Consider the following 14436-nt stretch of genomic DNA (forward strand, 5'->3'; position numbering starts at 1 on the left):
TGCTTCCCTATAAATTAAGCTCTAGGGCATTTGGACAAAGTCTGATAATAAGGGGAAAGATCACTCCCCTGGTTTCATACTCCATGCTGTGACTCTTTGGTCCCCCCAGCTCATAGCCATGATCCTTTTTTGTTTTAACTTTTACTATGGGATTTTCAAATACATACAAGAATAAAGAAATGGTATCATGAACTCACACAAAACCAGTTTCAAAAATTATCAACACTTTGCTAATCTTGTTTCATCTATTTCACTCACCCAGCCCTGCTTCCCCCCCTTCTCTTCCACCCTCCCCCTACCCCATTCGCGGCTGGATTATTTTTTAGTAAATCCCATACATGTCATTTCACTCATAAGTATTTCAAGTATAACTAGCAAGGACATAACCACCATGCCATTATCACATCCAAAATTCTAACAACCATTCTTTGATCTGATCTAACCCAGTCTACATGCAAATTTCTCCCAACTGTGTCAAAAAGTATCTGTTTACAGTTGGTTTGTTAGAATTGGGACCCAAAGTCTACGCAGTATGCTTGGTTGTTATGTCTCCAAGACTGCTTTATTTTATAATAGTCTCTCTCCCCTGCCTTCTTTTTTTAATGCCATTCCACAGCTTCTAATGGGATAATCTTGCCCTTTTCATTTTTCTGGAGAAGCACACAGTTCTCGTCAGGGAATGGCAAAAGGGCAGTAAGCAAGAATGCCCCCCACACCAGCTGCCCAGTCATCGCCCCGCCCACTCCCTACTGACCTCTCCCACGGCCAGTGGAGAAGCAGCGGAAGATGACCATGCGCATGTCCAGCCCCTCCTGGACCCAGATCTTGCTCATGATGCGAATCATCTGCAGGGTCAGCATGTCTTGGCGAAGGTCGTCCCCACACTGGATGAAGGAAGACAGTGACCAGAACCACCTCCACCACCTCTCCCAGCTCCCAGATCTCCCAGGAGGGCAATCTTGGCCCAAACTAGTGACCAGGGACTCCTCAGTTCTCCCACCTCACACTCAGACCTGCTCACCCAGCTCACACCAGGTCAGACACCAGAGATGGGCCAGGAACCACATTTCGCCCGTGTGGTGTTCCAGCTCTTCCCCCAACCCCATGTCCCCATTTGAATTGAAGTCAGGGTCCTCTTCTTCATGCAGTCTTCCTGACCATCAAAGCCTTAAAACTTGAATGTTTACACCTTGGATTTGGAACTTACACACAACAAATATATGTTACTAAGTCATGCATGCCTTTCATTTCCCCCACTGGATTGCATTTATTCCTCAGAATCATGGATGCACCAGTTAGAGGGACCTTAAGATTCATCTAAGTCCAACCTGCACCTGATACATGAATTTCCTCTTCAGCACGCCTGCCATAGTCATTCAGCTTGAATACTCCAGGGACAGCCAGGTCAGCACCTTATCCACTCCATTGCTGAGGTAGCTCTGCCTCCTAGAAAGCGCATCCTTACACATCCCAACACTGTTCCTAGCCCTCTGGGGCCACACACAATTAATCTATTTCCTTTTTCACCTGATAGTCTTTCACGCACTAAAATGGCAGCATGAGTGTGGACTAGCAGGAAGAGAATGGGCCTGAGGCTGCTTCTGCCGCCCTTGGATTCCCACCTCTCCTTCTCTCCACCATCTGCATCCCACCAAGCTTGAGAGAAGTGTCCTCACCTTGAAGATGACACGGATGTTCTCGCCCAGCGGATCCACATTTTGGAAGGAGAGCTTGAGGGGGACTGCATTGGAGTTGAAGTAGGAACAGTCCTGCCACAGTAGAGAGGGTAGTGATGAGGGTCAGGGTGGCCCAGGCCCAGGCCCAGGCCCAGGCCCAGGCAGGAAAACGGCCTCTCCCACGCTCTGCCAGCTGCTGCTCATTGTTTCTTCCAGATTTCTGCGGAGCCCACATTCCTTCCCTCCCTCCCTACTGCCATCACCCTGGTTCAGTTTGTTATGACTTCAGCTCCTGCACCTGATCTCTCATCCCTTCGGTTCATTCCACACACAACTTACTAGTTGTGTGACTTCTGGCAAGTCGTGTGTCCCATCTATAACTCAGTTTACTCCTCTGTAAAATGGGGCTCACAACAGTACCGACTTCATAAGAGTCGTGCGGATGAAATGTGATAACCAAAGGAAAGCGCTTAGAACGGTGCCAGGCACAGAGAGCGTGCTCGATGAATGACAGGTGGTAGCATCACCAGCCTGGACTTCAACCCCGACATCATCAGCAGAGGCACTTACCCAGCCCCCAACCCGATTCCTCCACCCCGCAGAGCTGTCAGGTAAAAGTCCATACGCGTTAGCGTTGGGAAGAGGCCCCACATATGCCTTTCTTCCTCATCTCTCTCAATAACCAGGTCAGTGAGGACCTGCCTTCCACTGAGCCCTCCCCACTCCGAGAGCCCCAAACCCACCAGTCACTCACCCTGGGAACGATGCCCTTAACCAGCAGACTGGGGCTAAGCGGCAGGCGGCAGGAGCCGTTGAGGGCAAAAAACTGCCCCACCTCCTCCAGGCCCGTGCGGAGAATCCCCTGGTGGGGAAAGGAGAGCAGGGGTGAGGTGAGGGGCCCATAAGCTCCACTCAGAGCCAGGCCTCTCCCAGGGGCGGGTGCCAGTAGTGGTTGGCATGGAAACAGTCACCCGAGAGATGGGGACAACCTCCTGGAGACAGCGAAGAAGGAAGACCACCCCACCCACACCACAGCCTGGGCCACAGCCCAAACATCTACAGAGACTGGGTGGATGACAGAACAGCTTAAAGCAGCCCACGGTGAACTGAGAGGGTGGGCTACAGGTCAAGGAGGAGTTGCCACTTGGGCTGTTGCCAAAAAAGCCAATCATCTAGACTTCACAATCTCCCAATTTTTAAATGTTAGCAACCAGGATCACTAATACTGGACTAATACAACCCCTTTGTGCAAACAGATAAAGGTGCCCCCTCTGGGTGGCAGCAGCCCTGAGCCGTGGCTTACAGCACAGTGAACCAAGTATGACTGAATTTTAGTCCTCACTTGCCCCCTCTGGCTGGGTGCTCTTGTGCAGTGAACAACTTACACAACTGGGCTTAGCCTTTAAGGTAAACAGTTAAATAAAAATTTTAATACTTTGCAAGCCAAAGAGAACACATCCGTGGGCTGTATCCAGCTTGCAGACTGTCAGTTTGTAGCCTGTAGGTTAGGGAGTCACCTCTTTCCAGCCCCTCACCAGAGATGGTCAAGTGCCATCCTGCTGGTCAGGATGCCTAAGAAGTTAATGACTGGCTGCAGAGGCCCAAAACCGGAAATGGGTAGAGGCAGCCTCACCCCACTCACCGGCCGTGCAGACGGGGCAGCCTCCCGGACCTGCTGGGCCAGCTTGGCCAGGGTACTGACAAGCCAGCACTGGCGGTTAAACTCCTCTCTCAGCCCCTTGCCACAGCAACACAGCAAGGCTGCCAGCAGATATTGGTAGCGGATGCTGAACTGAGAGTCCTTGAGGCCGTCTTTCAGCAACCTACCAGGCAAAGAGAGGGGGGAAGTCAGAACACTCAAAGGATAACAGGCAAGGGGGGGGTGGGGAGTGGTCAGACCCAGCTCCAACTCCCTGGAAAACCCACCCCAAACTTGGGAAGGAAAACAGGCTCTGGATGCAAAACTTATACAGAGGTGTTCAGCCATATCTCAGTCTGCCCATGCTGTCTTTAAGTAGAGCTCAAAGCCTTTCTGCATCTGGTTTCTCCTTGTATTTCTGCCATGCGTGGGTGGAGGGGAGTGCCAGGGATGATCTCCACTGCGCTTACATGCGGGTGAGCTGAGAGCCCCCGAGGAAAAGGTGCTGGCCCAAGGCCACCTGGTAAGTCAGCCACATACTGCAACCCAGATGGCTCAGCTCCCCACCCTTGCAGGCTTACAGTAAAACACTCCCAAGTAAAGGAGATGTGTCCACCTCTCCTCTTTCTGCACACAGTTTTACCAGAAGAAGTAGTGAGTCACTCTCAAGTCAGAGACAGCTCGTTTCAGGAGGAAGCGCACCAAGGGGCTGTCCAGGTAGCACTCATACTTTAAGGCCTGTGTAGGAGACAGGGAACAGGAGGCTTTGTTGATTGCCTGTAATCTACACCAACTGCTATCCCTGCAGGATGCAGTCTGCCTTGGGGTCCTGGGGGTGGGACCATCAGAACTGGAGGGAAGGCCAGCTCACCCACCTGCACGAGCTGGGGCAAGTAGTCCAACAGCTCAGCATCAGAGAGGGAGCCAATCCACTGAACAGCCATACGACGCACCTCCTGGTCTGGGAACCTGCAAAACAGAGCCCAGGACCCTGACAATCCAGCCACAGGGTCTGAGGCACAGGAGTGAGCAAGCACCCTCACACCTGGGCCTCAGAGCCATGGGTGAAGAAATGGCAATGACTCCCAGAATCTGCCAAAGCCACCAGAAGAGTCCTAAGCACCTTTTCTGGATTGCAATCCTTGAGAATGGCCCTGGCCCATGGTCAGAGTCAGCCTTGGGCCATGGAAGCCACCCTCACTCCCTGTATGAGTTAAAGAAAATGGGATAAAGTCCTCAACCCCACTCCCAAAGGTCTCTTCCTTGACTCCCACTGTGCCAGAAATCCCATCATCAAAGAGCCCTCGTGAGGGTCAAAGCATTATCGTTTCTTGGTACCATCCTTTTTTTTTTTTTTTTTAAATTATTTATTTATTTTATTTTATTTTTGGCTGTGTTGGGTCTTTGTTTCTGTGCGAGGGCTTTCTCTAGTTGCGGCGAACGGGGGCCACTCTTCATCGCGCTGCGCGGGCCTCTCACTATCGCGGCCTCTCTTGTCGCGGAGCACAGGCTCCAGACACGCAGGCTCAGTAGTTGTGGCTCACGGGCCCAGTTGCTCCGCAGCATGTGGGATCTTCCCAGACCAGGGCTCGAACCCGTGTCGCCTGCATTGGCAGGCAGATTCTCAACCACTGCGCCACCAGGGAAGCCCGGTACCATCCTTTTAATGCAAAGCTTGCCAGGCAAATAACAGAGATCATGAAATTATATACAAGCCAGTACACCTAGCCAGAATTAGTTTAGCAGAGATTAGCAAAACCCTTGCCTCAAAAAGTCCGGAAGGCAAAATACGTGGATCAGGTACATTTTAATTACTAAGAGTGGTAGAAAATAAACCAAGAACATTGGGTACGATCTAGGGGTTTGAGACTGGGAGCTGTGTCCCCAGAGGAATGAAGGAAGAGAGGACTGTAAGAGCAGAACTAAGTGATAAGGTTTGGGTTACACAGGTGTGTGCATATGTCAAACCTCAGCAAATGTACACATAAGGCTTGGGCATTTACTTATATGTAAATTTTGTCTCAAAAGAAAAAAACGTAAACAAACATTGAGCTCTAGTTAATGTTATGCTTGCTAAAGTATTTAGGAAGGAGCTATGATGTCTCAATTCACTTCAAAATGCATAAAAAAATAAGATGTATTGATGGACAGTATAAACACATAAAGCAAATATAACAAATGCAAATGGTTAGAATTTAGGTGGTGGGAATATGGATGTTCACTATTAAATTCTCAGTTTTGTTGTATGTTTGACAAATGTTCATAATATAACATGGGGGGTGGGGATGGAATAAAATAAAGAAAGAGAAAAGGAGAAGTGGAAAAACCCTGAATTTCCATGCCCACTTGACCATTCTCCCTAGGGCTGGCCAGATCAGTGATGGGCAGTGCCAAGCCCTGGCTTCTGGAAGGACACGTGGTCAGGAAAGGTGGGTGTTACAACTCACGTGGCATGCAGGAGCCCCAGGGCATCCTGGTGGTTCATGTGGGTCCACTGCTTCAGGAGAGCGTAGATGTCGGGCAGGCAAGCCCACTCCCAGCTGGGGGCGCTAGCGAGCACCAGGGGGAGTGAGCTCACCTCCGAGTGGCAATAATACCGCTTCTCCCACAGGCTCTTTTTGTCAGCATCAGTGAGCCTGGGGGTGGAAGTGGTAGGGGGAGGTGAGAGAGACAGCAGAGTCAGCCAGAGGGTAAGGTACTCACGCTCCAAGAGAATGCTACACACTCCAATTCGGTAGTTCCCAAACTTTGCTGCATGTTACAATCACCTGAGGAGCTTTGTAAATGCCTCTTGTCCAGGCTACACCCAAAACCAGTTAAGTCAGAATGTCTGGGGAAGGCAGGCATCGGTAATTTTAAAAATATCCCTAAGTGATTGCAATGTGTGAAGCAAACTCTGGGAGCCAGGGTCCAAATCACATCTTTGATCCTTGACTCAGGGACATCTCACACCAAGGCAGCATGCAGGGGCCAAGGGCACCGAATTTGCTACCCCTCCTGAGGATGCCCGTAGGACATCACTCCCAAGTAGAGCCACCAGAGGGCAGTGGTCCCCACTGCTCAGGGTCTGGGCAGCTGAGAGGCCTCCTGGGGCTTCCTGGGGCCAGCTGGAGGTTTTATAGGACCTGCAGCTAATTGGGCCTTGCCTGAGATCAGGTGTCTAATGGGAGAAGGGAGCTGAGGGGCTAATGAAGCAAGGGGTCAGCAGAGGAGTGGGGGCAGGGGAGGTCTGCAGTCACTCAGTGATTCTCGCTGCCCTGGGTGAGACACGAGGGAGAGAGATGAGCCCCATCTCTCTCATTTCCCCCAACCGCCACATGCAAGGGCCATGCAGGAGCCAGAGAGGTATACGAGAGAGAGCAGGCCGGGGAGGAGCCCAGATCCCACCAGCTCCTCCAGCCTCTTCAACCCTGGTGAGAGAAGCAGCCCCAAGGATGAGATCAGCTTGGACTCGCTTACCCCTGACAGCTGCCAGCTTGCCTTGACACCTGATCCCTTTTGGAAAGTGACAGGGCCAGAGAAATGCAAAGGCTGTGGGTGTGGAAGGGGCAGGAGGTGGGGGCAGGGTGGTAAGCATAGCAGCCAGCTGCCCCAATGGACAGCAAATAGTACACAGCTTATCTGGGGGTGGGGCAAAACTCTGGTCCTCTTGGCAAGCTGATTCTGGCCCAAGTCCTCATCATGGGGATGGGTGTTCCCAGATCTAATATCCTGACTGTCAGCTCTCCACTTTGCCTGAGGTCAGCTCATGAAAAACGTCTGGGGACTGCAGAGCCCTCTCTCCACCACTTCCTGCCTAGGCGGCAATGCCCACCCTATCCCACCTCGACTCCCAAAGCAGGAGGACAGGGACCTGCTGGGAGGTAAGAGAAGGTCAGTTAGAACTCGAGAGACTTAGTGGAGGCCCGAGTCACACACGGGGGATGCCCTGGGCCTCACCAGTACAGGGACTCCTTCTGCATGATGTTTTTAAGCACGTGTTGGTCTTCCTCCCGGAGGCTGCCAAACTCATAGCGGGGGCTGAACTTGTCTCCAGCGGGGCTGGTGAACTTGATGTCGAAGGCCGAGGTGGGAAAGTCAATCTAGGAGATGACATCAGGGAAGTGAGGAGAGAGAACAGCAAGCTGGGTGGGGCTGCCACCTACCTGGGTCTCCAGCTCTTCTTTTACCCACCAGCCTTCCTGCCTCCCTTCCCCCCTCCCTTACCCTCAGATTCTTTGTCTGTAAAATAACCTTGTTGGACTTGGTGATCGCTAAAGTCCCTTCCAGCTATAACTTCCAGCGAAAAATGAGAAGGAAACAAAGAGAGAGAAAGAAAAACGGTCAAGTGAGGAAGAGGTTGGGCTGAGATGCATCTAGGTGAGGGGACTGGCCCCAGGCCAAACTCTGAACAGAAGCGTCATTAGGCTGAGCCACTGGGAGCCTCCACGCTGAGGTTGGGGAGCCTTCAGTGTGGTCTTGGAGGGCACTTTCCTCATGGAAAGTGGGACCACATGCCAGGTGAGAGCTCTGCCAACTCTGAAGCCTGCAATGCTGGGTTCCCTTGCTCTCTGCTGCCATGTTCATCCTTCTAAAATGGATGTCAGAGCTCAGGGAGCCAGTCCTCAAAGGGAGTTCCACATTCTTTCATTCAAGAAATGTTTATTGAACCCTAATATGTACCGAGCATTGTTCTGGGCCCTGGGCACAGAGTAGTAAATAAGACAGGTAAAAACGTCTGCCTCTTGGAGCTTTCATTCTGTATCCACTTTGATATTCCATATTCCGTACCAAAGCATTTCATGACCACAAGAAAAGGAACCAGGAACGGTAACTAGACCTTGGACCTGACCAGCTCCTCCTCCTTTCCCCAGAGAATGGGTCCACCCCACTAGAGCACTGAGTGGCTGTGGGGAGGGCTTCCCCATGGGCCCCAAGAGGGGATGGCTCAGATTAGTAATATTAGGGTTCAATTTAAGGAACTCTGAAGAGCTGAGCCCTGGTTGGCAAGGGTCTCAGACCCTGCCTTCAGGCTCCTTGAAATCAGTTAACTTCAAGGAGATGGGACATAGCTTCCGCAGAACTTGCCCTCCCACTCTGGGTCTCACCATGTTCACCTAGCTGCTTCAGTCTCATCACCCCACGTGCAAAGTTCTGCACTTTCTCCTACTGCCCCAGCCCAAACCTCAAAGGGAAAACATGGAGCCAACTCTGGAGTGGTCCTGATGTGTTGGTGGGAGGGAGAGGCTGGGGTCTCACCTGCAGGATGACACTATCTGGCTGATGGAAATTAGGTGCACTCCAACGGGTACTGGGGCTTTCCTGTGTTGCTGGCCATAAGCCCAGAAGCTTCCGGCCACAGGTCAGGACTCTAAGGAGGATGGAAGGTGGGATAAGCCAACAAACCCAGTAGCTAAGGAGATGGTTCTCCTCCTGCTCCCCCTATCCAAAACTCTGCCTTTTCTGCTTGAAGCCACTGCCCAACTCCTCTCTCTCATTCTCCCCACAGACCATGGCCTTCTCTTTCTTCCACGTCCTAGAAAAACCCACCCCCTCCAGGAAGCCTTCCTAAACTAACCACACCCTCCCTGGTCTGGATGACCTGGTGGCAGGGATGCCTTCATGACGTAGAGAGCCCGACTGGATGACCTCTAAGGTCCTTCCAATGACAAGACCAGATGACGCTGCCTGAGCATGCATGTCCATGCCCCTTCCCACCAGTCCTGCCCAGTAGCTCTTGATTACATCAATTGTCCTGGCCACCAGTCCTGTGCCTTGGTCCTCTCCACCAGGGCTGGGACCCTCTGGACTCTGCCGGTGAGCCCCACTTGGCCAACCTGCCCAAGGGGCATTGGCCCGTGCAGCAGCCAGGCCTCTCTCCCTATCCCCTCCTCCCTGCCAAGGCCAAGCTGCCCTGGGCCCACATACTGCCTGAAGTTGAAGAGCGGAGCAGTGACCCAGCCCAGGGCTTCGGGCACCCGCCGCTGCTTATTGGACTCCGAGGAGCTCCCGGGTGGGGGGATGGGCAGAGCATAGAGAGTGGCACACAGCAGGGTCTCCCGAGGCAACCGGTTCACCTGCACAGGGAAGCAGATCCTAGGGCAGACAGGAAACCAAATCAGGAAGTGCCACCCCTGTGGCTTCCAGGGCCAGGTGGCCCAGGAAGTCAAGATGAGGCTGAGAACCTGGCCTCCCGATATGCTCCCTGGGTAAGCCTTCCTGCAGAACCAGGACAGATCCCAAACGGCAGGCCAAACCTCCACTCGATGCCTGCAGGAGCACAGTCTATGTGTCTTTGCAGCCTCTTGGTAGAGTAAGACAAACATCCTCTGATTTTGAGGCTACCCACGGTGACCAGACAGAACTCACTTGGCCAGAGCCACCTAGAGTTCAGGTGTCTACATGCCCCATACTGTCAGCCATACTCCTTCCCTTGTTTTAGGATTTCTGCAGAGAGTCACCGAGAAGTTGCTCCTTTTGACAATCCTTCTCCATTGAACAATCCCCAGCCCTCCCCCACCTCTTCCAACTGAGAGCAGCCACGAAGCAGCAGCATGATCTCTGCCTTCAGCGCACCCTCCCCCACAGCCCTCCCACCTGTCTGTCCTCCCGTGTCCCCTTCTTCTCCTAACCCACTGGACACAAATGTTTGTTCTCACCCCGAAACATTTTCAAAGCCAAAGGGATAAAAAGAAGGGGCTCCTCCAAGTCCCTGGGTGGTGAGAAAGCAAACTGGCAGGGCCCAGAGAACTGACACCAAAGCCCTTGCCAGTACCCAACCCAGATGGTCTCTCCCGTGCTCCCACGCCTGAATCACACCCGGCCACTCCCTCCAAGTTCAGGATAAGGACCTGGGGTGGGGTGGGTGGAGAGGGGAGGGGAGCTGTGGGAAGAGGGAGGACCCACATTACCTTTCGGGGAAGCTGTCCCTGGGCCAAAGTCCATACTGTCACACCCTTCTGGCCAGCCCAGGGCCCAGCAGCTTTTATGCCAGAGGGCACAGAGGCAGGGCGGCCACCCCCAAGGTTAGCAGTTTCATGATCAAGCAGCCTCCCTCCACCGCTGCCCTTCACTCCTCCAGGGGAATCTCCACGTAAGTGAGGCACTCCCTCCTTCCCGCCAGACTGGCAGGGCCCTGATCTGCCCCAGCTGCCTCTACCATGGGGGCCCACAGCTATAATTAGGACCCCGCCAGCAGCCAGCGTACATGCCAGGCCAGGGCTTGGCTAGAGTGGCAGAGCGAGGCTGCAGGGCCTATTTTGAGAGTTAGCTGACCCCATGCTGCTACAGTGAGGGAGACAATCAGCTGATCCCACAGCAAAGAGGAGACGGAGCTGGTCCTGATCCCTTTCTTTTCACCCAGGAAGAGGCTTCCAGCTGGGCATCCAGAGAAAAAGAGAGTGAGGAACCTTTCTAGCTGAAACCATAATGCCTAGAACCAACCAAGGGCCCCTTCTCCTCAGCCCTTGGGTATATCTGGTATTCTAAAGCCTCCCCCATGGACCTTCACCTGGGGTCAGTCAGGACAACCAGTAGGTTAGCTGTAGCCCTGAACTTCCTCCCTTCTGCAACCCATTCCTCAACAGCGCATCACAGGGGCTGACTCCTCCAGGCAGCGTTCCTGGGATGTGCCGGTTCCAGTCCTGGTTCTCCCTCTCACAAGCTTGGGCAACTACTCACACCTCTGTGCCTCAGCTTCCTCATCAGTGAAAAGGGGGACATGGCTTCACTTGTGTGATGTGTGTATATACTGGGTGTTTTTTGCTATGTGACACTGTGGTTACTGCACTGGAACGGAGCTATATAAATTAGTACTTTCATGCACAAACATCCCCATGTGTCAGTCACTGTGTCAGTCACTCGGAACAGAGAAACCAGAATTGAGAGAGCTCAGAACACAACAAAGATGATAAAGAAGAAAGCAGTTATCATGTACTAGGTATTGTGCCAAGTACTTTACTTGCAATGTCCTAACTGCTCTCAAACAACCCTGTAGGGTAGGCCCTATTACTGTGTCCATTTTGGGTTGAATGACCTGCCCAAGGTTGCACCTACGGTGAGAAGGAGAGGATGATGGCACCCAAAGCCTACACTGTACTGCCTCCTCCCACATGCCTTGGTCTTGATCATGAAGGTGCCATGGGGCATCTGGAGGGGCAGCGCTGAGATGACACCCTCCACAAGGCTCTAGGAAGGATAGCAGCCCTATGGGATTTGAGGCAGAGATTCAGACAGGGAGTAGAATGAGACCACAGAGCAGGCAGCTTGAGGTGGGACATGCTGGGCTGCTTCCACACCTCTGATACTCCGTGGGGAAAGGGTCTAAGGCTCATTGTGCGGTCTGCCTGGGCTGGAGTGCTGTAAAGCACGTAGTAATTGAGGCCAGAGAATCCCAAGGGGATGGTGAAATTCGGGAACCATTTAATGCAGCCATCCTCAGCCTCCAAGGAGTCCCTCCTGCTCTGATGGTTGTTTAATTAAAGGACTTTATTTATACCTTTATTGCTCTAAGAATCATAAACGTGTGAAGACAGGAGAAAAGGTCTGCCTCTCCCGTTGGCCGTCTGTAAAATGGCCCACCTCTCCCAGGATTTCCACAGACTCTCCATCCACCTATTTTGGTATCCTTGGCCTCCCCAAGGACCCTCCTCAACCTCTTTAATCTGCACTCCAAATACTGAATTTGCAGTTCTGTTTTGCGTGTAAGGACTCAGAGATAAGTCAGTCTGGGAAAGTGAAGCTGCGGGGAGCAAACAAGGTGCTTCCTGACTGTCTGGAGGGAGGATGGAGCAGCACAGAAAAGGCACAAGGCGCACAAACTTCTGCAATGTCACCATCGAGGCACCCTGGCCTCCATTTCTTTCCTGTTTTGCTTGGCTGATGCCTACCTTCCGGACAGCAAATTACTGTTAATAAACGGTGGTTAATACTATCTTGTGCTTGTGTTTTCATGTTTATATTTATAACCTGTCTTACCTCATTTCAGTGCCACAACTGCCTCTGAGTTAAACAAATGTCCCCATTTTACAGTTTGAGAAACTGAGGCCCGAAGAGGCCAGAGAGAACATACGACTAGAGACAGAGCTAGAAGTAGAGCCTTATTCCTATAGCTCTAAGCCCATTAGTCTTCCCTCTAGGCAGCCTGCCCTTCCAGATCTATAAGGGAGAAAGCATGGTCTCATCTCCCTCTTCCATGGGAACTTTAGGAAGAAGGGAGAAGATGAGACTCCCTCAGACTAGTTAACCTTTTAAGGGAGACAAGATCAAAACAATGAATTATTATTAAAACTAATGTTTATATGGTCCTTCATGGTTTACAACAAGCCTTTATGGATACTTCTCATTGGAAACTCATAACAACTTGAGAGGTAGAAATTACACTTGTCCCCATTTAAGAGTTAGGGAAGTGGAGTCTCAAGCGTCTGAATGGCTTGTTTGGTTAGGGTTCGTGACAGAGCCTGGTTTAATCTGGGCATTCAGGAGGCTGAAAGGGTCTGCAGTGGGCACTGGAGCCTGGTGGGAGGTCTTACTGCTGGTCCCAGATGATGAGGTGGAAGAGGTACTTGGAGAAGTGAACCCTTCGGGTCCGCTGGGGGCTGCACAGCTCCTTGCCGCCATGGCTGAGGGAGCAGGAGAGGTAGAACTCTTCATAGCTACAAGAGAAAGGGCGTAGGTCAGGACACTCAGCTCCCAGACCTCATCTCAGTCACCCGAACTATGCCAAACTCCACTTCCCCTGTAAAACTCTTGATCAGTGGGACTGGAACATGGGGTCAAGGGACAGGACAGCCAAATTGGATTTGCGGAAGTGTGCTCCGGGAAAAGCAACTCGATCTGGATCTCTCTGCCCAGTTTCAGGTTCCATGCTGAGCCCTTGGTTTTTCTCCCTTCTTTATTGGGAAGCAGCCATGCAGCCTCCTCCTTAGAACCAGCTCCAGCCCATGGGGTGTCCGGGGGCGCGCCTGCGCACATGCGCATGCGCAGGTGAGAAGCGTGGGGGATGAAAAACGACATATGCTGAAATGAATGCCAACACATGGGAGTCCCTGCGGCTCGTGACAGGTGCCTGACAGAAGAGGTCAGAGAAGGCCCTGGTTTCCCAGGCTGCCTCCTTTGTTCTCTGCCAATCGCCCAGAGGAATACATTAAGTGAGGAACAAAGAGAGAAGGGGAAGGGAGGGGGAGGGGGTCTGGGAAGAGAGGGGCGGGGGTCGGGTGGAGCCAAAGGCCTATTCCCCCAGGCCTGGGATGCTGGGGGACCCTGAGAGGAGCTCAGGATTACCAAGTTAACGTCCTCCTCCACCCACCCTTGCAGGCCTAGGGAACTCCAGACAAAGGGTCATCTCCCACCTCCCCGCCCCCTCCCACTGTACATCTGCAGGGGAGTGCAGTCATTGGCCGTGAGGCATTCACTCAGATCTGGGAAGGGGCCATCTGTCGCAGCAGCAGCAGCAGCAGCAGCGTCTCCATCAGCTGGCCTTGGATGGGAGGGGGCAGGGATGCCTAAGCAGCCATCACTGAGAGGGAATGACAAGATCTGACCACTGCTGCCTTTTCTCTCTCCTCTGGGATGTCCCAGCCCACGTCTGTCTCCCTCTCAGTGGGCTCATCCCCTCAGCCACAGTGCACCATAATGCCACAGATCCTAAATTTAGGACAGTGGGGTCACATGCAGACAGAAAAAGCCATCTGAAGTCTAACTCAGCTTGCTCCCTATAGGCCATTCAGCCCAGTGCTCACCTGGTAGCCCACATGATGGGGATGCGGTGGGTGGCATAGACCGTAAAGGCCAGGGACCCAAAAAAATGGCAGGCCTCCTGGACCAGATCATGCTTGTGGCTCCCGTGCACTGCTGTCTGGAAGTCTGCATTGAACGTGTTGCAGTACAGCTCCACCAGGTCCAAGATGGCAGCTGTCAGGGCTTCCACAACCTTCTCTGTGAAAGGAAGGGGACAGAAGGAAGAATAGTGAGGCTTCAACAAGCCCCATCTTATTGTCATGGCACTGGCTAAGATGGGATACCCTAGGACAGTAGTCCCCAAATGCCAGTCACCCATCTGTGATGAAATGAGGAAAAAGCAGGAGCGTGTCATGAACTTCTCACAAAATGACAGATACTCAATTTTAAGCATTGTCCTTATTT

The 14436-nt window shown here is 52.5% G+C and overlaps 1 protein-coding gene across 1 annotated transcript in view; it reads right to left on the minus strand.

Annotated features, from left to right (window-relative positions):
• Window positions 1-14436, minus strand: part of PIK3C2B (phosphatidylinositol-4-phosphate 3-kinase catalytic subunit type 2 beta) — a 58231-nt gene that overhangs the window by 12775 nt on the left and 31020 nt on the right. The window contains exons 11-23 of the mRNA XM_068538467.1: window positions 14034-14229; window positions 12825-12947; window positions 9223-9390; window positions 8554-8665; window positions 7255-7397; window positions 5894-5951; window positions 5763-5809; window positions 4191-4284; window positions 3959-4053; window positions 3319-3499; window positions 2431-2538; window positions 1677-1769; window positions 755-884 (exon numbers count right to left, since the gene is read on the minus strand). Of these exons, the coding sequence (XP_068394568.1) occupies window positions 755-884; window positions 1677-1769; window positions 2431-2538; window positions 3319-3499; window positions 3959-4053; window positions 4191-4284; window positions 5763-5809; window positions 5894-5951; window positions 7255-7397; window positions 8554-8665; window positions 9223-9390; window positions 12825-12947; window positions 14034-14229 (1548 nt within the window). The remainder of the gene's footprint in view (window positions 1-754; window positions 885-1676; window positions 1770-2430; window positions 2539-3318; window positions 3500-3958; window positions 4054-4190; window positions 4285-5762; window positions 5810-5893; window positions 5952-7254; window positions 7398-8553; window positions 8666-9222; window positions 9391-12824; window positions 12948-14033; window positions 14230-14436) is intronic.

The sequence above is a fragment of the Eschrichtius robustus genome, chromosome 3 (genome assembly GCF_028021215.1).
Source record: "Eschrichtius robustus isolate mEscRob2 chromosome 3, mEscRob2.pri, whole genome shotgun sequence".
Classification (NCBI taxonomy): Eukaryota; Metazoa; Chordata; class Mammalia; order Artiodactyla; family Eschrichtiidae; genus Eschrichtius; species Eschrichtius robustus.